Source organism: Gallus gallus, chromosome 5 (genome assembly GCF_016699485.2).
Source record: "Gallus gallus isolate bGalGal1 chromosome 5, bGalGal1.mat.broiler.GRCg7b, whole genome shotgun sequence".
NCBI lineage: Eukaryota > Metazoa > Chordata > Aves > Galliformes > Phasianidae > Gallus > Gallus gallus.
In genome coordinates, this window is record NC_052536.1 from 15874727 (window position 1) to 15898224 (window position 23498).

At 44.4% G+C, this 23498-nt stretch overlaps 1 protein-coding gene across 26 annotated transcripts in view; it reads left to right on the forward strand.

Moving 5' to 3' along the window:
* Nucleotides 1-19420, forward strand: part of C11orf24 (chromosome 11 open reading frame 24) — an 86059-nt gene extending 66639 nt beyond the window's left edge. For 9 of the 26 annotated variants that reach the window (XM_046942344.1, XM_015286829.4, XM_046942343.1 and 6 more), the window contains 3 exons: nt 15086-15336; nt 16993-17109; nt 17641-19420. In XM_046942344.1, coding sequence (XP_046798300.1) covers nt 15180-15336; nt 16993-17109; nt 17641-18767 — 1401 coding nt within the window. In that variant the 5' untranslated portion in view covers nt 15086-15179 and the 3' untranslated portion in view covers nt 18768-19420. Of the gene's footprint in view, nt 1-3; nt 153-15085; nt 15337-16992; nt 17110-17640 lie in introns of all 26 variants that reach the window. The other 17 variants (XM_040701745.2, XM_046942352.1, XM_046942353.1 and 14 more) reach the window with 3 other exon arrangements.
* Nucleotides 19421-23498: the final 4078 nt, after the last annotated feature.

Sequence of the window (23498 nt, forward strand, 5' to 3'; positions counted from 1 at the left end):
TAGCTGTAAATTCCCTGCTGGATTTGTGACACCATCTGCCAGAAAGCAGACTTTGCATCTGGTTATCTGCTAATGAAATTCTAATTGGAACCTCTGTGCAACCCGCAGCCTCAGCCTTCCAAATGAAGTCTCCTGGCACCGACTTTTCAAAGGTGATAAAAGTAAATTTGCAAGTGAAATTTCAAGCTTCACTGATGAAAACTGTCCATGCTGAAGGCCTGATAATGTATTTTAACATCTCTCGCTGCGTAGCCTGGATTACAGGGCAAGTGCCCTTTTAAATGTAATAGCTGTCTTCTTCAGCAGTGGGTGACAAAGTTTTTAAGGGAAAATGTTGCAGGACTGTTAGAGAATGGAGGTGTTTGGTTTAGGTGGTATGTGCAGGAAATGTCCAAAACCTTGCCTGATGAAACTAAAGACTGGATTGGTTTGAGGGTAGGTTTTTGCCTCCCTTGGTCTCTGGAAGGCCCATAGGAAGCATTTTCTTTTAGTACACAGTCCTGCTGACATCTCCCTGTGTCCTGGTGTGTGAGCACATGTTCTGTGTACTGTCATTCACACTTGAACCAGTTTCATAAATGGAAAGCACTATAAAGCAAGCCCAACAAGAGTTCATGCCAGCGTGTTTAAAGTGAGAAATGATGGGGAGTGTGGAAGTAGGAGGAATGAACGTGAGGCTGTGTGCTCATACACCAGAGAAGGAGGTGTGTGGCAGAGGCTGCTTCATCCTGGTTGATGTGCATGTTGTGGGCTTAGAGCAGCGCTGTGCTTGGTGTTAAAGTATTTGGTGTTCCCTTTACAGGTGTGCTGCAGCCCTTCTGTTCTGACCTGTTACTGGGTTGGAAGTCTGCTGTCATGGCCGTGTTCAGCCAATGCGCTGTTTTAATTCATCCTTCCCCTTGAGCTGTTACTTGAGGTTTGGTACAAACTCCTAACATTAAGAGCGATTATGCAATGGGAAAGCTAAAGAACCCACTGCTTCCTCCTTCAGTGCTTCTGTGCAGATCCTCAGCTGCAGCGAGTTGCTACAGCTGCTGTGCAGAATGATGGCAGCCCATGCCAGCTGACTGACTGCCCTTTTGAGGGGCTTCCATCAAGGCCAGGTGACTTTTTGAAGGGGATGTTCATCCCATTAACGTGTACGTGGCACACAGTTTATTTCAGTGGCAGGTGAGAGAACCCCCACTCTGCACAGTGATTACTGGATGGAATTTTATGGCTTGTGCTGTGCTGGAAGCCAAACTGTGTGTTCTTAGCTTGGAGAGGTCTCGGCTCATTCTGATTCACGATAGCCATCCTGCTACTGATACCCTACATTTTCATATTGAGGATGGCTCTCATAGGGCTGTTGGGTCTGTTGGCTAGAAAGCCAAGAAGTCTTCTGATATTCCTTGTGTGATACTCCTTGAGTCTGTTCTGAACTGCATGGAATGAACAAGCACTTCATGCTTTTTTTCCTCCTATCAGTCATGTTGCTTTGGACCGAATTTCCCATTCCTGTTCTGTGAATGAGATCTGGAGGAATTAGTGAAGCTTGGGGGTTTGACAGCTGGTGTGTAAGGATACTGCTGGCACTACGGGCATGATAGCGATGCTGGAAATGAACACTGGCAGAAGCTAGCTGTGTGCTGTGCAAATGTCACTCACAGCTCCTCCAGCTCTTGGCTGCTGGTGCTCCAAGAAGGCTGCCTGGCAGGTGGCATGCTGTAGTGCCTGCAACAGAGTGTCTGCCCCTGGGTCAAGTGCTGTCTCCTTCCATGGAGTCCTTGCTGTAGGGGTGTGTGCCTCGGGGTGAGGGTGAAAGCTGATGGCTCTGCTCTGGCATTAACCTGGGTATCTATGCAATGAGGTCTCCTCGAGTTCATTTTGAATTCAGGCAAAGTAGGTGACAGAAGTCCTGGCAGCCTTCTCTGCTGTTGTGGGCTTTGCCTCCATGATCTGATTTTGACTTTTGGTGCTGAGAAGTGGAGGTGTTGTTGCACTGACACAGCTGCTGCTGAGCGTCACCAGGTGGGACTGTTGGGTCACCTTGACAGGGAAGGTTAACTGTGTAAAAATGCTGTATTTCTTCTTCTCTGAGCCCTCTTCACAACCATCACTGCTTCTTCTAAGGACAACCCTCTTCCTGTGCCTGTAAGGTGGATGCGCACTGGAGTGAGTCAGCAGCGTGACAGGCCTTGCTGAGTCCTTTAGATGGATTGCTGTGTGGTGCAAAGCATGACAGCAAACATTTGCCTGGCTTGGTATATGGGAGAAGCAACCTTGTACCAGTGGAGAGGATGGACTGGGGAAGGAAGGCACTGGGATTGCCTTCCTGAAGTGCTGGGGAGATGGTGCTCAGCATGGAGAGCTGCTTGGGCAGAAGATCTCCAGCACACACTTCAGACAGAGAAGATGCAAGGGTTTAACATTTGCTTGAAATAATAATAATAGAAGTTAGAGAAGAACAATTTGGTGAAACGAATGAATGTTCTCATTGAATTCTGTGTGTATATTTGTGTTAGATTTATATTTCTTGGGCATGGGGAGGATTTGCACTGCTTTAAATAAATCTGGCTTTAAATCCACTTACTTAAACTCCGAATACAACTTGTATGTGAAGACCAGCCTGAAATCTCATTAAATTTAATAGGATTAAGCATGTTCTTTAGACCAGTTGTCTCCTCTATCTTTCTTTGTTTGGCTTCTGTATTAAATAGCAGGATAAACCTCTGTGCTCTACCATCTCTTTGGGAAAATGCTTTGACAGTCTCAGGGGAGTGGTTGCATACAATCATATTTTACACTTCTTTTTTCCTCTCTGCTTTCAGCTGTAGTTGTTCTGTGTGCTGGCTTTTACTGGCTTTTGCTTCCCCTAAAGACCTGAGAACTCTTGACAGCAAGTCACAGTTACAAGTGTTTGTGTGGCTTCTACCCTCAGTATGATTTCTGCAGTGAAACAAGTGAGGGAACTCTGACCAGTTCCTCTTGCAGCTATAGGTAGGCTGTTCAGCCTTCCTGTGCCTCCTGTTCCACCCCACGAGATAAGGGATGACCAATCCATGCCACCTCTGCTGTGCTCTCCTGAACTGGTGCCGCGTTGGCTGTGGGCTGACCTGTGTTACAGAGATGACCTTTCTGTGCATGTATCAGCAAAGCTGTGTGTGGAAACCATTTACATTATCTGCTTTTCTTTTTGTTGGCTTAGTTACATACCTCCCCTCTCTGACAAGGTGGTATCTGGACTTAGGCTCCTATGTCTACTCAAAACAGAGAGCCTGTTGGAAAATGCCATGGAATTTCTCTGATTTCTCACCCAATGACAAACAGGAGGTGGGCTTGTTTAGCAAGTAGAGGATGAGGCTTTCTGATGGTTGAGAAATGTCCAACAATAAGTTAAGATTCCCCACATTGAAGCAAAGAGCATCCCTATTTTTTCCCTAGATATCTACTGACAGTCTTCTGGTTTTTGCCCTAATTGCTAACTTAGTAAACAGAAAGTGTTGCTGTAAACATTTTTTTTTTATGCTTTTCTCAACAGTGCTGATCCAGGGCTTTTTCTTTGCTCGCTTTTCTCTTAGGTTATCACGTCCTTTTGTTTCTGAAACAGTGTCTCAGCTGATCTGGAAAAATGATGTTGTCTCTAGGATAGCTCCGTAGCTTCTCTGAATCTTTATCTGGGTTTCTGTCACTCTTTGACCTGGAGAAGCTTCATAAAGGAACGCTGTGCTTTCCTGTCCTTTCTCCTTTGGAACATCTTAAATTTTTTTAGTTCACGTGTAATGAATAGCTTCGGAGATTTCTTGGATATGAAAGACAATTTCCTGTTCCAAAAGCTGTGCTAACTCTTCCTGAAGCCTCGAAGCCAGATGTAATTACTTTTGGTGTTGATTTTCATCTTTGTCTTTCTGGTCTATGACAGCGCTTATAGTGAGTGGCCTACAGTTCGTATTTGCCTCATAGATATGGCAAGATCTCTGTATTCTGGCTGCGGTGACCATCTCTGAGATGCCAGGCTGTTAGAGTAGGCACGTGCTGTGGTTGAAAGCACACTTTTGCTAATGTCTGGGGCATACATGTCTCAGGTGAGCATATTATGGGCAGTGAACCCAGTAGGAGAACTTGTCTAGAATGGTTTATGCTGTGTTGTTAGCATGGTGCCGTGTTGATCCATACCCTTTTTGCAGCTTTGTAGGCCAGCAGGGATCCATGTGGACTGGTGGTGCCCACTGTGTTGAAGTGCAAGCAGTTTCATCCCTGATGAAGGAGAAAATGTTGACTTGAGTTTTGTTTAAAGGAACAAAACAGTGTTCTGCAGTTAAGCAGCATGCATACTGATATGGAAGTGCAATATCACAAGCCTGCCGATGGTTGTGTGACTTCATTTTATGTAGGTCACAAGTTCCATTGGTTCTGCTAGGCTTACTCTCATGCATGAAGTTATTTGTTTAACTTAGTATGTTTGAAGAACTGGTGCTGAAGGCAGGTAGCTGGCATGGAAACAGCTGATAACTTTCTTTAGGGTCACTTGCTGCTTGAATTTTACAGAAGCGCGTTGCCTGCATGGATCTGTACCACAGATGGCTTTGCTGCCAGATGGAAGTAGGGTTGCATGGCACTGAGTTAATTTCTATTTTAGAGAGCAGCTTTTGACTGGTTTGGGTGTATTTATAGATTCCCACTTGTTTCTTCTGTCCGTTGTGAAGGGAACAGGAATTTCTTGAACTCAGAAATCTTGTTACATCCAGAAGCTGGATTTGTGTTTCTATGGCTGCTGCTTTGAAAAATTGCCCTTAAAAATGTTAAGTACTCTCACTGGTGGTAGAAGACCCTTGTGTGCAATACTTGTTAAGTATATACCACGTTGCACCCAAAGCATGCATGCTTACAGCTGCTCCTGAGCAGGATGCAGTGGAGTCTATTCAGTGAACGTTCAGCTGTAACAGAAGTGTATTTCCTGTATTGATGACCCATCTTCATAAGGAATATCTGAATGAAAGCTTTGGAATAAAATGGAAACAAAAAGTGCTGGTGGGAGGGGGGCTGTTCTTCCTCTGCCTTGCTGCTGTAGGTCTGGGTGCTATTAGCACGTTGTTCTTTCTGCTTTGTATGTTCTACACTTGGTCTTTGACCCCTCTGAAACTGGAAGCAGATGTAATGCAAACTAGAGTGGGCAAATGGTCCCCTGGGAGCTGAGTGGGAACTGCAAACCATTCTGTTAAATGAGCTCTTAGTTTATTACATGTCTTGTAGTAAATCCATTGATTTGCAGAAATGCATTGTTATCAGAAGTTCCTTCCAGCTTTAAAGTACCTGCTCCACAATTGTGATCCATTAGGTGTATCCCACAGTGCACTCAAGCATTCACATTTACAATTGCTACTACTGAACATATCCAATGAGCACAGGGTGCTGTCCAATGAATGTAGGGCTGTAACACTGGGTTTCCTATAGCAGTGATTCATCTTCGTAAAGGATGACTGCATGTAGAAGAGAATTTGTAAATAAAATTCATGCACAAAGTTGTTTTAGTATTTTATTAGATGACATGCAAGAGACAACGCAGAGCCTGCAGGCAGATTTACAGTGTTTATGCATTTCCTTACCTATATTGCCACCCTGATAACAAGGTGAAGGTGAAGACGCTGAATGAGCAAAGATGTTAGAACTGAGTGGAAGCAGTAAAGTGGAGCGTGTCATGTGTACTCTACATTGAAATAAAATGCACCTTTTTTTTGGTACCATGATAGGTTTAGTAGGACTTCGTCCTTGGTAGGTTGGGATTTGCTCTGTTGGCTCCTGCTGTGTAAATCTAAAGGCAGATTTCTGTGAAAGGCCAAAGTGCATCTTTTAGGGAGGTGCTTCAGCATTCAGTCTACCTCTCTGTTGTGCAGAGTTTGACCTAGGTCTACATGCTGGCCTCAGAGCTGGCTTTTGTTTGTAAGAATGTAAACTTTGGGAGTTACAGAAGGTTTACCACTAGCTGCATTTTACTGAATCAAGGAAACCTGAGTTGGTGCCAGTTCACCCTGTGTACCTGGCCCTCAGCTGGTGCAGCTCTCTGATGCAACTCACTGCTGTGCAGTGCATGGCTGAACAGTCTGTAATGGGAACAAGAGCTGCCAAGAGGGCAGGGGTGGATTTGTAGGCGGAGGCCCTGATAGCCAGCTGGTGAGACTTTCCAGCCCATGTGTTGAATTTGTTTGTCTGATGTGTAGTTCTGAGGCTCTTAAACATGCTTTGAGAAGGAGAAGGGTTGTTCCTTAATGTTGACTGCCTATGTCCTCACTCATCAGCATTTATAGCCTCTTCTCATTCCAGGTTTGCAGAGACTTCAGCAGCAAACTGGATTTGGAGCAAAGGTGGCATTTAGTAGGCAGGAGGTACATGTTAATTCAAGTGCAAATTATTTAATTCTTGGCATGCCACTTGCTATATGTTTCATTTCATTTAGTCGCAGCCTGTTCCACTTGTTGATTCTTGACTTATAATTAGACAGGTTCATATTTGATTAGGCTGGAGCTGAATTCTTCTGAACGTCATTCAGCATATTGACAAGAGTGATAAGAGTTCCTACTTGATCTAGCTGTAGGTGTCTCTGTTTATTGGAGGGGAGATGGGCTAAATGACCTTTAAAGGTCCCTTCCTACTCAGGTGATTCTAAGATTCTACTTGTGTGACTTTCACTGGTTTGTCCTCATCTCTGTTTTTGTTGTCCATGCTTGGACAGCCTACATCAGACAGTCTCTAGACTCAGTGTATGCTGACCAGAGTGGGCTGTTTTGTTATTCTTTTGGTATTTCTAGTCCAGTGTTCCCCTTATTACAGGATCAGAATATCTTTGGCATAAAATCAATGGCCAGGACTTTTTAAGGGATTCAGTCTGTTGGCAAAACTTGGAAGTGAAGGTGGTGTCTTATTTGATCAAATAATATAGATGGGAAGATAAAGCACATAAAGTTTCAGAAATGAAACCTTTATTTTCTGTTGCTGTACTGCTGGGTAAAAATTCATACTGAGGTAAATTTGGAGGCATCTGGGTGTGCTGCAAAAAAATGTCTGTATTTGGGCCCTATACAGAACATAAAAGACAAGTTATAGGAATAATGCAACTTTTCACCTATGTGCCTTTGGTACAAAGTCAAAGTGATGTTTGCAATAGTTGTTAACCTCTGCTGATTAGCTGTGCTGCCTGGGCAGCCGCAGAAATCAGTGAGAGTAAGGAGAGGGAAGGATGTTCTCTTGTATGTTCTAATGGTTTACGTTTATCTTGGTATATGGCTTACAGAAGTCTTACTGGCTATGAGGAACCTACTATAGAAGGGCCAGCAAGGACTAGGAGAGCTGCTATTGCATTTGATTCTCCTTTTGTTTAGAAAAATAGACTTTGCTGATCTTCCCCACCCATCACGCCTGGTGATTTCCACGTCCTTCAAGTTATCAAAATCACAAAGCAGGGAGGTGTGTGGCCAGCAACCTTCATTTGTTATTGCTGTAAATGTCTCCCTGGCTTGGAGATTTTGGAAATAATCTTTTGATTTGGGCGAACGTACATATGGTGAAAGTATCCTGGGAGTTTATAGGCATGCGATAAGCTGGAATGTCTTTTTACTGTATCTCACCTGGCAGCTCTTCTGTGTAAAGCTACCTTTATTTTTTAACAAGAGTTTTGTAGCTCAAAAAGGGAAGAATAAAAACGCTTCCTAGATTACAAGAGTTTTTTTGGTTGATTTGCTTTTGATGATGACCTACAATGGAGGCAGATAGCTTTTGATTTAATTTTCTGTATTTCAAGGGTTTGCACAAAGATCCTACATCCTTGGAGAAAAGAGAGATCCAGCAATGTTCTCCTTAGTCCCACCTTTTGGAACTGAGCAAGAGATCCTAATGCAGTGACTGCATGGGAAGGGAGAACTTTCTTCTCTGTTCCTGAGCTCTCCGTGGTGTTGCCTTACACTTTTGTGGTGTAGGGTACCGTTGTGTCTTTGCATAGCCCTGCTCAGAGCCATGCACAGGCTTAACCTGCAGAACCTCGTGTTCTGGACGGAGCTTTTCTCATTAAGTGGGGACCTACTGGGGTGGTTTCTCTGGGGGCAACTGCTGAAAGCTGTTTAATTAGAAGTACGTGGTGTCAAGTGCCCTGTGTATGATCTGCTCCTGTGAGACACAGTGAACCCGAACATTTGGTATCTTCTTTGGGTGTGGGTCAGAACAGGCAAGGTTGCAGTTCTGCTGTACTGCACATTTTCATTGCTTGGAAGAATTTGTGTTGACAGATTTATTGTCTGTTCCCAGCTTTATACAGTTACCCTTTGGCAGTTCATTTCTCTTCATATGAAAATGGGATTGTTTCACGTACTCTGAAACAAGCTGCATTTTCACAAATGAAACAGCTGTCCAGTCATTTTTCACAGGAGGAGCCCTGTTGAGTAGTAGTTCTCACCATGCGAAGTACAGAACAAGGGGGTGAATGTGGGTGAGGAAGGACAATGGGTGGTGATGGAAGGGCTCCTTGTGTTTTAGACTTTGACATTTGTTTTTGTCAGAGGCAAGGCTCGATGTGTGATAGGCATGAAGCCTCAGTAGTGCCAGCATGCACTGTCCTCATTAGTTAAGTAAGAACTGTGCAAACTGCCTCACGCTCAGTGATGGAAGTGGGGAGGGCAGGTGGGAGCTGAGGTTCTCTGTGACACAGGAGATGGATAAAGCTGATAAACATTCAAAACAAAACCAACCTAAACAAAGCCAACCACAGAAACCACTGCTGCTTTATCTGCCACAGGTTCTGAGTCAGTAGCACTGCACGGCTCCCACAGGAAGCTGGAGGTGGAGAAAGAACCTGAGTTCTGATTTTTGTCAGCTGCCAGACATGGGGTCTAACCGCTAAAACCTCCTTCCTCCCTGGGTTCTCTGTAGGGAAAGAAAGATTGAGTGAGTTGCTGAAAATCTGGAGCCTAGAGGGTACAGCACGTCATCTGTGGGAATTAAGTCTGCCACTCAGATCCTGCAGTTAGTCCGTCTGCTGCATGGAAATGGCTTTCCATTCTTTTTGCTGGAGCACGGGGGATTGGAGGGGACCTCTGGGCATCATCTAGTCCAACTCCCTGCTTCTTCTCCCTGTTGCTGTTACCGGAGAGCTTTGCAGAGCGTAGCCTTGGCCCTGCTTCATGTGTCATACGTTGGTCAGCATGGAGCCTGAAGTACTTTCTATGTGGGGAATGTGTGTGTGTCAGCCAAGTCTCCGTGTGATCACAGAGCTTCTCTGCCAAACTTGGAGCTCCCACCGCCTTTTGAAGAGCCTTTGAAGTGATTGTTCCAATTACACAGAGTATTTTGAAAGTTCTGATTCACATTAACTGTTCGGCCATTTACTTGCAGGTAGTCATAGGTGGCAGCTGGACACATGCTTGCTGCAGCAGCTGCAAACTGCTTTTGAAGATCACCATTTCCACAGCAGGCTTCAGAGCTTGCAACAGCTCAAGCAGCCTCACTGGAGGCTGTCCTTAAGAATCTAGCGTGGTGGAGTCTTTGTGCGCTCTGGCTTTGTAGGATTGGTTTTGCCTTTCTTGTGGACAAGGGTAGGGAGAAACCCCAGCAGAGGCAGCAGCAGACCACACTGGTGGCCATCTAACACTGTGTTGTGTTCTGCCTGCTGCAGTGAGGAGTGCCTGCTGATGCAGAAGAGTGCCAGACCAGTAATACATGGCCAGCTGCGTGCTGTTACACTCTGAAGAAGCTGTGTGATAGGAGAAGAAATATAAATGACATTCTTCCTCACTTGCACCGGCATCTTATTTCAGAGCATGTGTGTGTCCTGGTGTAGCAGCAGATGGTGCTTCTCTTTGTGGAAGGGTCTGACTCCAGGCAAGGAACAGGGAGATGTTCACCCGAGAGCATTTTTGTGAAAATTACTTCTGTAGATGTCATGATTCAATGCTGTTAAACATTCTAGGCAACGATTGTAGAAAATGAGTGGGTTTTATACATCTCTGTCCTTATGGTGAACTACTAGAAAGTTTGTGAGCTGCTCTGGGGGCACGGAGTGCTTGACACCAGCACAAGCCTTGAGTGCCCTACTGGGCACATCATCTCCCAGTGGTTATCAGATACAGCTTTCAGGCAGCAGTCCAGCCTGGTTGGCGTATCCATGGCTGGCTTCTAGGTGTGTCTTTCTTGAAGACTCATTCGGAGAGTACATGAACTCTGCACATCCCACTTTCGTCATCCTCCCTGTGGAGCATTTTGTTAATACTGGAAGTGATGGGAAGAGTTTTCATTAGAACAGCAAATGGACGTTTGACTGCAATAGCCTGGCTTCGATAAGGAATTAGGCTGCTTCACACAGTGTAAATGTCTTGGAAATAAAGGAATTGAGCTCAGACCTGGGACCTGGTTGCCCAGAGAGGTTGTGGGTGCCCGTCCCTGGAGGCATTCAAGGCTGGGCTGGATGGGGCCTTTGGTGGCCTGATCTGATGGAATGCAGCCCTACCCACAGCAGGGGATTGGAACTGCCTTTAAGGTCCCTTCCAACCCAAACCCTTCTATGATTTTATGACCTCCTACCCAGTCACCAGTAATACATTCTCTGCCCTGTGATCCACAGCACTCTTGCTTCACAATGTCTGATCGGCTTGTCCTTTGTTGTTTATAGCAGGGGACATTTTGTAGAAACAGCTGTGTAATTTGTCATCAACCCTCCTCAGGAACTAAGGGGACTTAATGACTCCAAGGCTGCTGTTCAGAGAGTGATGCAAGTTCCCCTGGCTGTGCTCAGCTATCCGTGGGTAGTGCTCAGTGGGAGATGTTGGGGAGGACATATTAATGGGGGTGTTGAACTTGCCTTTCAAGCTGTATTTACTTGCTCTGGGGCAAGTTCTTTACATAATGTAGTTAAAATCATTTGAAAACAATCTAACCAGCTATTATTTTCTCTAGCAAAGTAATAAAGTGGTGTTCTTGCACATCCTCAACCTGATATGTGACAGACACTGTTGTAGATACAAATCATGACCAAAGTAAAGCTTTCTTGCTGGGATAAGTAGTTGCCTGCTGTTATCCTCATCTCTCCCTCACCCACTGATGCAACTGGGATTCAGAAATCTGCCTCGTTTGCTTGGGTGCTGCCCCTTCTGTTCCCAGACCTGTCCGTGTGTGCCACTTCAGGGACAAGCTTGGAAAGCCAAATGCTTCTCAAGATTGTAGCACAGATTCTTTGCCTCCTGTGTTCTGGCCTTGATTTGCAGGACGATATGTGCATGTCTTTCCTAAGCAAAGCCCGGTTTAATTCTGTTTTCTAAAAGGTGAAGTATACACTTGTTCTGATAGCTGACATCACAGAGAATGTTTAGCAACAGTAGCAAGTTGAAGCCAGGCCTTGCCTCTTTTCAGCTTAATGCAAGAAATAGCCTCGTTGTTTATAGAGTGCATTCCACCCTTGTTTTCTCTGTGTTGTTGTTCTGAGGACACCAGGATCCTGCAGCGTGTCCTCACGTTATTTCCCTGCAGCACAAGGAGCCTTGCTGAGTTCCTTTCTGCTCTGGCCTGGCCCATGGGAGCATGAACTGCATGGATACCTTTCTTTCAGTGAAGAAAGAGACCACGGTCCCTGCGGCTGTGTGCCGTGTTCTTTTCTTTGGATTCCTTTGGAGCAGCTCTGTGCTATACACCACCTGCTGTGTGCCTTCCTACCTGAAACTGTGCTAAACCTCAAAGTTTCTTTGTACCTCCTGTCAGAAACGGGCAGAGATGCTCCAGGGGAACAGAAGACGATTTATTTGCAGCTCTCTGACCTTATTTCATGCCTAGTCCATACACACTTGTTAGTATGAGTTTTGGAGCAGTATGTGCTGACTCTGACAGCTCAGAAGAGCACATGCTGCCCTAAATGACTTGCTTTGTTTGCTCTCTTTGCACCTGTGATCTCTAACTCACTCTTTTCCCTCCTTCCACATGTTGGTCTAATTGTACCTCACTCCTTTTGCCATGCTGTGTTCAGGCAGTGCACGTACCTTGCAGCTGCTTAACCAAGAGCAAAAGGCTGACTGGGAGGGCACGGAGCCAAGGGTTCATATTCCAGGGGCTGCTCTTGCAACATCACCCCATTCAAATGATTGTTGTTTGAAATAACACTTTGATTTTATTTATTCTAACCCTCCCCCCCCCATCGTAGATTCCTTTGCTTGAGTTCAGGGAAATCAGCAAGAATGGAGGAACGCTTCTGAAACCCAGCAGGCAGTGCCCTCTGGATGTCTGTGTACATTGCAAAGCCATCAGTCATTCAGTTGTTGACTCAAAGTTATTCTGGTTTTCCAGCGTGCTTGTTCCCTGTTGATTTGTAGCCACAGATGGTAAATTTTACACTTCTCAGAGTGTAGTTTTTTTTCCCCCCAGATTTTATTCCTTCTCTGTCTTTTGTGGTTTGGTTTGACTTTTAATTTCCTTAGGGGATGCTTTACATATGGAGAAGGTAGTGCTCAAAGAATGAATTGTGCCTTGATTTCTGAAAATCGCTTCTGATAGTGCTAGTGTTGATTTTTGTTGTTTCTGACTAAAGCAGAGGATGGTTTCTTCTGGGGAGCAACAGAATCAGGAGGGGAAGCTTTAGCAAGTGCTCTTCTGGGACATAGCTGTGTGGGGTGAACGCTCAGTGGAGCTTCTTGGAGTCAGAGTACAAATGGAATCATATGGGATGGGTTAGAAGCATGAGGGGAAGGGAGAAATAAAGCCTATTGCTTGTAGTTATAAAAGGCGGTGGTTAAGTTGGAAGAGTGATCTGTAAGTAATTCTGACTCTCGCTATGGATGTATGGGATCGTGTGAAGACTTGGTTAATCTGTGTGTAGTCTTGCCACCACACCACCCATATTTACCGCCTCCTGAGCACCTGTGCGTGCGCCATGTAAGTATGTCCATATTGTCTGTTCTTAATCCCCTATTAGTGCTGTGATTGGAGCTCTCCCAGAGCCTTTTGGTAATCAGGTCCAATGACTGCTGGGCGCCGGCCCTGTTTAGAATCACAGAATCATTAAGTCTGGAAATGACCACAAAGGTCACCATGTCTGACCACCAACCCGCCCTCGCCATGTCTCTTAGTACTACATCTGAATGTTTCTTGAACACCTCCAGGGATGGTGACTCCACCACCTGTCTGGGCAGCCTGTGTCAGTGCAGCACTGCTCTTTCGGAGAAGAAAGGTTTCCTGATATCCAACCTGAAACTCCGCGGTGCAACTTGAGGCCATTCCTCTTGTACTGTCGCTGTTATCAGGGAGAAGATGCTGACCCCCACCTCACTACAGCCTCTTTTTAGGTCATTGTAGAGAGCAATAACATCACCCCTGAGCCCCTCTTCTTCTCTGCACTGGACAAAAGCGTAAATGCATATATTATTGCAGAACCAGTTCACTCCTGTTGACCCTTTTTAGGCTATAAAATGTAATTTTTTGTAAGCCTTCTTACCTTGAGAGGGTACTGCAAACATAAGCAGGACTCTCTTTAAAATTTAAAGCTTAGTCTTTAAGATCTATTTTTATCTTTTCTGTGAGCCAGGTACTGCTTGCTGAATCTCTGCTGGTGACCTCTGAACTTGAAACAAACAAACAAAAAAACCAGCAAAAACCCTGCATCTGTTTCTGTGTAAGGTGGCAAGCTGACAAACAGTGCTCCGAACACCTAGATTGTTGCACAGGGCTGTGGTTGTGCAATGCACAACTCTCCCCTCAGCAGAACTGGGCTGGCAGGACTAGATGGGGCTGGTGAGCTGCCGTTCCCTGCCAGGGCTTGAAATGCTTCCAAGTGCCAGGTGGGGCAACCCAGGCATGAACTTCTGGCTGGAGTGAGAAACCTACTTGGAAAAAGCTCTTTATAACTATGTTAAAGATGAGGTAAGCAGGAAGGGTGCATTCGGAAGCATGTGGCACTTCCTTACAGAACTTAGAGTGACTAGGGATGCTGAATTTGATGCACTGCAACTTACGGTCAGGAGGTTCCTACCTTGGATTTATTGGCAATCCAGCACAATCTGGAATAGCTGTTGATGTTTCACCCTTTTCCAGGCAGGGTGGTTTTGAGTTTAAACCTCTGTTACCCTGATCAGGACTTTGGAAACTGGAGTAAGGAGAAAACTCAGAAAATTTCATTAAGGCATCAAAATGTCATGATCCGGAATTAGTAATAAATATTATCATGGGCTTTCGTGGTTGGAGGGTGGAGGGCTCTAATGCAAATTCTTAAATGACTGCAAGGATGAGATCCCATCTGCTGGGACAGAATTCTCTTGTGTGCATTGGTAACAAAGAAGAGGCATTACCAATTGTTGCTTTGTGTGGGGAAATGGAGCCTTGCAGTGGGTGTCAATCTCCTTCAGTAACAGCTGGCGTGTCTCAAAGTATGAATTGTTGGCTCTTGCTTGTTTTGAATCAACAATTTTGACAATCAGCAGGAAAATCAAAGCAGGAATGAACCAATCCTGATGCTTGATTGTGATTGACTTGGCATTAAGGCAGGGCTGGGTTCTCGGTATATGCAAGATCTGTAGATCCCCATATTACCAGTATGCTCAGGTTGGTGAAAGCATTTCTACTGAGCCTGGGGACAGAGGAAGGATTTCAGACTGAGTCCAAAGGCACCGTATATTTGCTGCCATGGGCGTTGAGTTTGGCTTTGTACACTCTGGCTATTTGACAACAGCCAGATAAACTCTGCCAGCTGAAATCAGAGCAATAGGTAGCAAAGCTGTTCCTGCTCTTTGTGGTGATCTTGACTGCATAAGATAAATTTTGCATCTTTAAAACTTTTTCACCTTCGAATGTTAAGGAAAATAAAGGAATAAAGTATAACTGTAGTTATACTTTTGAGTTGAGTTGTTCTCTGTTGGAGTCTGAGAAAGGGAGAGCGAAGTGCTGTTTCCAAAGAAGGACACTGAACTTGGGAATAGGCTTTTCTCTTCTGCCTCTGCTTCATTGCTTTTATGTTGTGCAATGATACCTACTTGCCTTCTGTGCTTTTTTTTTTTTTTTTTCATTCCTGCTGTTAGGAATGTGTTTAGTAAAACACTTAAAGTGCAACCTTCTCATATAAATCAGTTGTTTTCTTTTTCTTTTGTTGTAGGGATACTGCAGCTGATCTGTAGGTGATATAAGAAAGCATTCTCCTGTACTGCAGGCTCCTGAAAAGAGAGCTGCCTGCAAGGCCAACCCTGAAGATGTGGACTGCCATTGTATTCTTCCTACTGATTTCCTTCTGTATATGTGAAAACAGATTTTCTGTCCTGAAAGCCAGAGGAGTGCATGTAGTGCAAATAAACAGGCTGACAACTGAAAAGCAATGCAGGCAGGCTTGTAAAGGCCCAGCTGCTTCAGGTAAGGTTCTTGTCCTTGGGCAGGAATTCCAGCTGGGTTTCCCCTTCCTTAAAGGTCTCTTCTGCTCCCTGATAACAATCTTTTTTATTTTTTTAATAGCTCCAGTTGTTTACAGGCATTTACAAGTATGGCTTCTTTGTGCAGTACTTCAATTCTAAATAATTTCTGACAGCTTTGGTTAAATTGAATCCAGAGCAGTCATTTGCCATGGCCTTTCTAGCTTTCATAAGAAACAGCATTCATGTGCACTTAGTATGTGCTAGTAGCGTGCAAATGGTGTTAGGTCACTTGACTTGGAGGGTAATTCCATGCTGCCAGATGTGTGCAAGTGAACAGTGCTATAGAGTGGACAGCTGCAATGGAATGAGTAGTCTTTGCTCACTGGTATTTGTGTTGTTGTTTTTTTATTTCCCCTTTAGAAATGAGTTGTTAATTATCCTGCTATCAAGAACAGAATTAAACAGGACCAGGGAAGGTGAGAGCCTTGTGGTATCTACCTCTGAGATGTCTTTATACTTCTAAAGAAGTCTTGAACTTCTAAACAAGTCATTCAGAGGTGTTCTTGTTAAGGATCCTAACTTATCTAGTCACACATGAAAGCTTGTAGCACCTACAGAGAGTCAGTGATGCTGTGGTAGAGATGAGACGATAAGTGAATGTCTGACAGCCAGGTTGACAGGAACATCATAAGGATGCCTTCTTTTAACACCTAGAGTTTTTGAGCTCTTGGCAAGGATCTGCCAGTTGAGGATTCCCAGATTCCTGATGAGCAAGGTGAACCCATGCTGGGAAGGAAATAAGCTTCTGTTATTCCTGTTGCATCACAAGCCACACTCTAGCAGTTTCCCAGGCTGCTTCTGTGGTGGCTGGTCCAGGGCTGGGAATCTCAGTGTCTGAACATCCTGAGCCAGAGAGCAGTGCCACCTGGTCATCATTCTAGGTGGTCTTGCTTGAGTCTAGGGAAGATAAAGGGAAAATACAGTATGTCTGCAACAGCAAGTATTCCTGCTCCTTCTTTTCTTCAGAATGAACAAACCCAGTTCTCTCAGGCCCCTCTTGTAAATCAAGTGCTCCATCCTCCCTACTACCTAGTAGCCTCCCCTGGACACACTCCAATATGTCCATGCTGCTTTTGTGCGTTGAGGAGCCCCAGACAGGGCACAGTGTTTGAGATGTGATTTTATCAGTGCTGATTGAAGGATGCTCATTGCTTCATCAAAGCTTGGTTGTGTGTATGCAGACATGGACAGAAACAAGCTAATGAGTTAGAAGGGATGCAAGGAGAAGTTCCTTTTGTGATGACTTAAGTGAGCTTATTTAACTTGTTGGGATTCGACTGACTGAAATGCAATTTCAGTGATGCCTCCTCTGGCCAGTGGTATCATGGTTCAGCAGCTAAGGAATGAATTTCTTTCTAACTTCAAGCACTGAGACAAGAGCCATCTCCTGTGGGTGACAGCTGTCATCTCAGCTGCAACTCACTTTTTTTTCCTTCATTAAGGCATCTAGTTGAATGCTATCATTTAAACGGGACCCATGCAAGGTTTTGAAGAATCTGACTTAAGGTGAAGTCTGTTCTGGCCTGAAGGATTTTGAGGGTTCTATGTGTGTTTAACCAGGACTATTAACCAATTACTTGTCTCCTGCTGTTTTTAGGTAACCATCAGTGTAACTGGTCTGTATCCTACCAGAGTCACTGCATCCTCTTGCAGTGTGACCAGCTAAGTGTGTGCCAGAATGCTGGAGAACAAGACATCAAAGATCTGCTGGGAGGTAATGCCATGCTTCAAACTCTTGCTAAATCCAAAATCTGATCCTTTTGCCTTAAATTTAGACCATCATTGGCTTTCAGCTAAGGGGAGATGGGTTGTGAAATACCTGCATAATGATCTGTAAACTGAAAGAATCGTTATACTTGTCTGGTAACAGCTCTGGCACTTACATGTGCATGATGTACCTTTGGGTAACTTTCATTGGCCTCTCCATTTTAAAGGCATGATTCATTCAGACCATTTGCATTCCACACTCTGTCCTTTGGAAAATAAAAGCATAACAGATGTACTTGTATTTTTTTTTTAAGAGAAAGGGAAAATATTTTGGCATTGTTTTTTCTTTTTTTTTCCTGGAATTGCCAGGATTTTTGTGCCAGAGACAGCAGGCTGCTTGCGTAAGCAGGGCAGCCATAGTAACATTGCAGTTTCAAGGCAGAACACTCAAAAGTCACCTCAAGCACGTGTGAGTGAGGTCAGATTTGGGCTTCAGAGTTTTATTTCGAGGGAACTCATTGTTTCTTTCTCTTTAAAGAAGTTGTCTTCGGGGAAGGGGAAACTCTGCTGTTTCACCACCAAAGCTATCAACAGGAAAAAAAGAGGATGGTAAATGCACAGGTTGAACAGCGCAACAGAGAAAACCTGTTTTTTCCAACCACTCAGGCTTACAGGATACGCTTGAGGCATTTGCTTGCTGCTGACTCAGCAAATGCAGGAGCAACAGCAGCTGCAAGCAACAGTACCACCACTGCAGTGACTGCCAGCACTACCACGGTTGTATCGACTGGTACAAGTATGACTGCCCTCACTGCAACTTCTGAAACAACTACCAAAGCCTCCAATGCCTCTGGAAGTCCCCAGACTACAGCCAGGTCATCCACTGTCTTTTCTTTCACTCCTGCTAATGTTACTGCTTCCACTTCCAGCAACATCACCAAGCTTCCGATCACCACTGAAAACTTAGGAAATAGTAGCTTTGGTTCAATACTGCCTCCTTCTCCCACTTCTACTTCTCCCCCTGCTGTGACTTCTGAAGCAGGTGTTCAAATGAGTGGAACACAGCAGTTTAACCCAGCGAGCACTTCCAGCTCCAGTAACCTCACTTCTACTGGAGTTGGGCTGAAGACACCAAGCCCACCGTTAAACACCTCTACCCAGCAGGATGCCCAGGTCTCTGCTGCACTCACCCCCTCTGTGAGTCCACGTTCTGTGAAGCCAACAACTGTAACGTTGCCAAAAACAAGTAAAGTCCCAACATCCTTGAGTGAATCATCTTCTTTTCAGGGTTCTACCAAAGGTGCCACAGTTTTAACTATTGGCCCTACATCAGAAGCTACGACTGAGCATGGAGTAAAGTCAACATCTCACATTCCCTCTACTATGCATACAACCACAGCTCCAGCAGACACACCTGGTACAACAACATTGAGCACTGCAGAAACTCAGGGCACGAACAGTGAATATCTTCTCATCGCTGCTGAGCCTCTGACTCAGTACTTGGTGGATAAGAGTTTGCTTCTTGCAGTGCTTTTATTTGGTACATTTTTTTTAATAACTGTTATAGTTCTTTTTCTCATGCAGGCTTATGAAAGTTACAGAAAGAAGGATTATACGCAAGTGGATTACCTGATCAATGGAATGTATGTGGACTCAGAGATGTGAAAAGGTGGGGATAAAGTAATGGGTAAGAGGGATGGAAAGGAGATTGAAAACCTACCTGATTTCGTCTTTCCCATTCGCCTATAACACAAACTGAAAGTGCTTCCAAAGTTACTTCTGGTGCAATTTAGGAGAAATGCCATGTACTGTAGTAAGAAAAAAAAATATATATTTTTTATTCAACTGCAAGAGGTCGCTTTAAAAATAGTCTTTCTTAAAACTTTTCCATAATGCACAATAGCTTTGGCCATTATTTTTCATTGCAAAGCTAACCTATCAAGAGGTAAGACGACGTCCTCTGGAACTAACATGGTGCTTTTTACACTGTTAGAGTGCAAGTTCATCATGTTTCATTGTCTTCATGTGCTCTTCTCTGGAAACGAAGCAAAGGATGCTCTCAGCTCTTACAGAACGCTCTGACATCACTAGATAAGAAGTGTGAAGTATTGCCACAAAGGAAACTTTAATCCAATGTCATGTTTCGGTACGCTTCTTGCTTGTTAAGAGGTCTGTTTACAAGGCATTGTAAACACTGTTCACTGCTAACCCGAGATATCTTTTCACTATGGAGCAGATTACTGTGCCTCTACATTTACATTATCTTATTTTTGTATTCATTCAATAAATGGGGCCCTGGAAGGGCATATCTTGTTGCATTTCTGTTTTCATTCCTGTCCTTGCCAGTTTAGCAGCAGACAAGTGGCCTTTTGGGGCTTATGCAGATGAGCTCTGCTTGAATGAGACTACAGGGTCTTAGAAGGCTGCACTGGAGGTGCGACTATGTTGTGGAGAATGCTGATCATCTTTCCAAGTATGGCTTCTGTTCTTTCAAAGTGTTATGCTGCCACTCTCCCAGGTGTGCAGACACACTGACCTTAGTGTGCTTATTAACTGCCGTGAATGGAGCATCAAGCTCTTTTCTTGCATTCTGGACCAGCTTAGAGTCACCGATCATCTGGAACTCTTACTGCACATGTACACACAGCTGACCTCAGACCTGCAGTAGAGAGAGCGTAAAAAGCACTTGATTTTTCAGCAAACGTTCTTCAGTGTTTAATTTCACTCTTATTTGAGTGAAGTATGTGTACTGCTAGCAAAACACCAGATCAATGTGCATTGTATTTCTTTTAACTAGATTGATGCATCTGATGCAGCAGTGTTGGGAACGTCCCTCGGTATAGCTTGGGAGTTGCAGCCAGTTGAGATGCCGGGGAGTCAGCACAACTGTTCTGAGCTATTAGCAGACATCAGGCAGATGCTCCACAACTGCGAAGTCCAGAGACTTATCTTTACATAGAGATCTCAGGTTTCACCTTAATTGCATGACTTAAGCAGGTGAGTCACTAACCACAGACCTAAGCATGTGGTCTTTGCACTGCATTCAAGATACTGAGATAAGAGCTGTCTCAGCTCCTCACTGTCTCCTGAGTAAGGACCTGGGTGTTACCTTGGATTCAGTTCTCTACTTTTTCTCCTCATTTAGACATCTCAAATAGATGCTTGCATTTATTGAGTCCAGGCAAGAGTGCTCTCTGTTTTAATCTCTTGCTGTGCGAGTGAATTCTTCTCTGCAGGAAATGCCTTCCTGCATAGAGAGTTGCAGCTGTTCTGTAGTAATTTTTTTCTTCCAAGTTACCTGAGCCATTACATCAGGGCAAACATTGCGATCACTGGAATTGAAATTGCTTATCTTGGAAAAAAGAATTTTTTGAATGAACTCCATGCCAACTATATAGGCTTATTTCTGCTGGTCTCTGTGGATATCCTCGTTGCAGAAGAACAGAAGTCAGATGCCAGATTCTGTGGAGTGGAGCAAAAGCTTCTAAAGTTGCATTAATTATTTGTTCTTCTCTTTAAAGTGATGTTGGAGCCCTGTACTGATTCCTCAGAGCGGGAAGGGGCCATGACTTAAGACTCTGTTTTCTTTTCTAAAAACAGACACTTTTTAGGGTTTGTTTATTAAAACACAAACAAAGCCCTGCAGGTATGATTTAAGTATGTATGATATAATTACGAGAGTTGGAGTTGGGTTACAACTGTATTTACAAGTCTGAAGGAGTTTCTCATGGACGGAATGAGGGTGTTACAACTGCATCGCAGCTGAAAGAAACCACCACCATAAAAATCCTTGTGGCTTCTTGACAGGTTCTTACAGGAAGGTGACTCCTCATCAGAAGCTTTTAGCAGTTCCCACAGCCCCATGTATGTTTACGTCTTGCTCTCCTTGTATACTGATGCAGCTTGTTGTGTTTTGTTCTTAGTGAAGTTATGGCACTTCTATCTGTGGATTACAGTCTCAGCAGAAACTGAAGTTTTTAGTGCAAGTCAGAGCACTAGAGCATGTCTTGCCTGGTGCAGTTTTACACACGAGGTAGAGACCATCACGCAAACCATAATGATCTCAAAGCATAGCGCCAGCCAGTGACTCAACAAGTAAGTTCTTCTTTGCATCCCAATGCTATTGTGAGACAAGATTGGTTTATGCATTAAAAATAAATGTCTGGAGCCTAGCCTCTAAAACTCAAAGTGTATTTTGGGGCTTGTACATTGAAACCACTTGTAAAGATGTGGCAACTTTGCTGCTTTTATAATGCTTTTGCATCCTGCTACTCAATGGACATGGGAGAGGGTGGGCAGGGAGTCTGTAGAAGCTTGTACGTGGGGTCCTCTGAAGGGCTCTGCTCTAGCAGTCGCTTGATAACGCAAGTCAGAAGGTATGAGAGCTTCCTGCTGGCTCTTTACGTGTTGGAGGTCACCAACAGCAAACACTTGGTCGCTTCTACCTCAAACCCATTCTTTCTGTTGGGGTGACAGCCTGCCTCCCAGAACGTATGCCTTTTTCTTGGTAGAGTGCTGCAGTAGTTAACAGCAAGTACGTTAAACAAGGAAATGCAACACCTTTCGAATGTTTGCTTGCTGAATTCATAGCGTAACAATAGCCGGGGTCTTACCATGTTATCTGCCAAAAACAACACTGCTGCTGTGAAGCATAGCGTATCTGACGCACACTGGGTTTCAACCTGCTGCATGGCCTCTTTCTTGATAAAACACAGGAACATCCTGGAATTAAATTTAGATTTCATTACTTCTAGTTCCACCTCCCTACTATTTACTTGTCGGTAGAGGTATGCTGTTCTAGATAGCAGAGAAGAAAGGAATAAATTAATGCTAAACTGTTTAAAGGAAAAATCAGAATGAGAAACTTACAGACCGAATATGTGGGTTTGTAATATGCCGTGTGGTGTCCAAAGTGGGGGAGTGTAAGCTGGCCTCTTGAGTGTAATCTTTTAAAACAGCTGATGGAGGTGGTCAAAAAACACAGGGGAAGCTTTGGAATTGGTTTCTCTGAATTTGTCTCATGGTTGCTCATTTCTGGCATTAAAGGAAGAAACCTGAGCCCTGCCCTACTGAGGCATTTCTAAGGACGTCTTCCTTTGTGGGTTTTCTGGTATGTAGAAAATACAAGTCCACGATAACAGCATCTCCCCTGGCCGAAGCAGCTCTAGTTGTTTCTTCTCTATGGCCTCAAAGCCTCGTGAAACTTCCTTGCCTTTGTTGCACTTGGCTGAAATTGGTGATATGTTCAAAAGCAAATACTCTCATCCTCCACAAAATATGGGTCTGTAAGCCTGTGCTGTTCTAGAAAAAAAGCAGGCTAAAGAACAGGAACACCTAGAGCTGGGATGACTCCTATCTGCTAGAATGTCTAGATAGTTCAAGGTTAGGGCTCTGCTTTGATATGTTGGTTTTACTCAACCACTGCTTCTCATGGGCAAAGCTGGTCTTTGCTCTACAGCATTTTGGGCCAATGTCCTTGTACTCTCATGTCCTTGGACCAGATCTCCAGCGAACACACTTATGCTGTTCAGTCTAATTGTCCAGCCTGTGTCAAAACAGCCCAGCTGTGGTTCAGGAGGGTGTAGCAGCACATTTTCCTATGCTCTGTGTTAACGTTTCTTAGAGTCTTGTCTTTCTGTGCTGTTCCTAGGCTTGATTGAGTGCTGAGAGCGCTGCTGCTTTGACTGAGCTGTGCCAGCAGGCTGTGCTGCGGGGCAGCTCTTCTGCAGCCTGCCTGCTCAGCATGCCTCTAGCAGGGAAACCCCAAAGGGTCTGGGAAAAGAGGCTCTGCCTAATCTTGGGCTTCCTGCTTAGCCTTGGGTGATGCTTCGCTTGTGCCTTGGCTGGAGTTCTGTTTGGATTACCAGCTAGGTTTGAAGGAGAGATCTTTTGCTGGTGCACAGAACTTGCCCCACATCCTGCTACTCCCAGTAAACAGGCTAAAACTATTTGGACAAGAATGTGCAGTCTGTTTGTGAAAGCAAACAACTTATCTTTGTGAAAAGCAACACATGTTTTAACCCCTTCAAGCTGGGGCAAGTGAAAGCAATTATGTTGGTTTGAGGGTCGTGAACTTGGGCAAGTGGTTCCTCTTCTTTAGTGGAAGCAGATGAAATTCCCAAAGCTTGTAAATGTAAACACAGTTAAATCCTCCAGCATAACTCCTGTGAAACTAAGGGACGGAGAAGGAAGGATGAGAGGTTCAGTCAGCCTGAAAACACTCGGATTTAGAGGTGACCATTCATAGCTAGATGGGAAGGAAGACGGGTCAGGATATAACCAAATACTAGAATAAAATTCATTAGAGATCTCAGGCACTGCTCAGATTAGAATCATAGAATGGCCTCAGTGGGAAGGGACCCTTAGAGGCTGTCTAGTCCAACTCCCCTGCTAAGA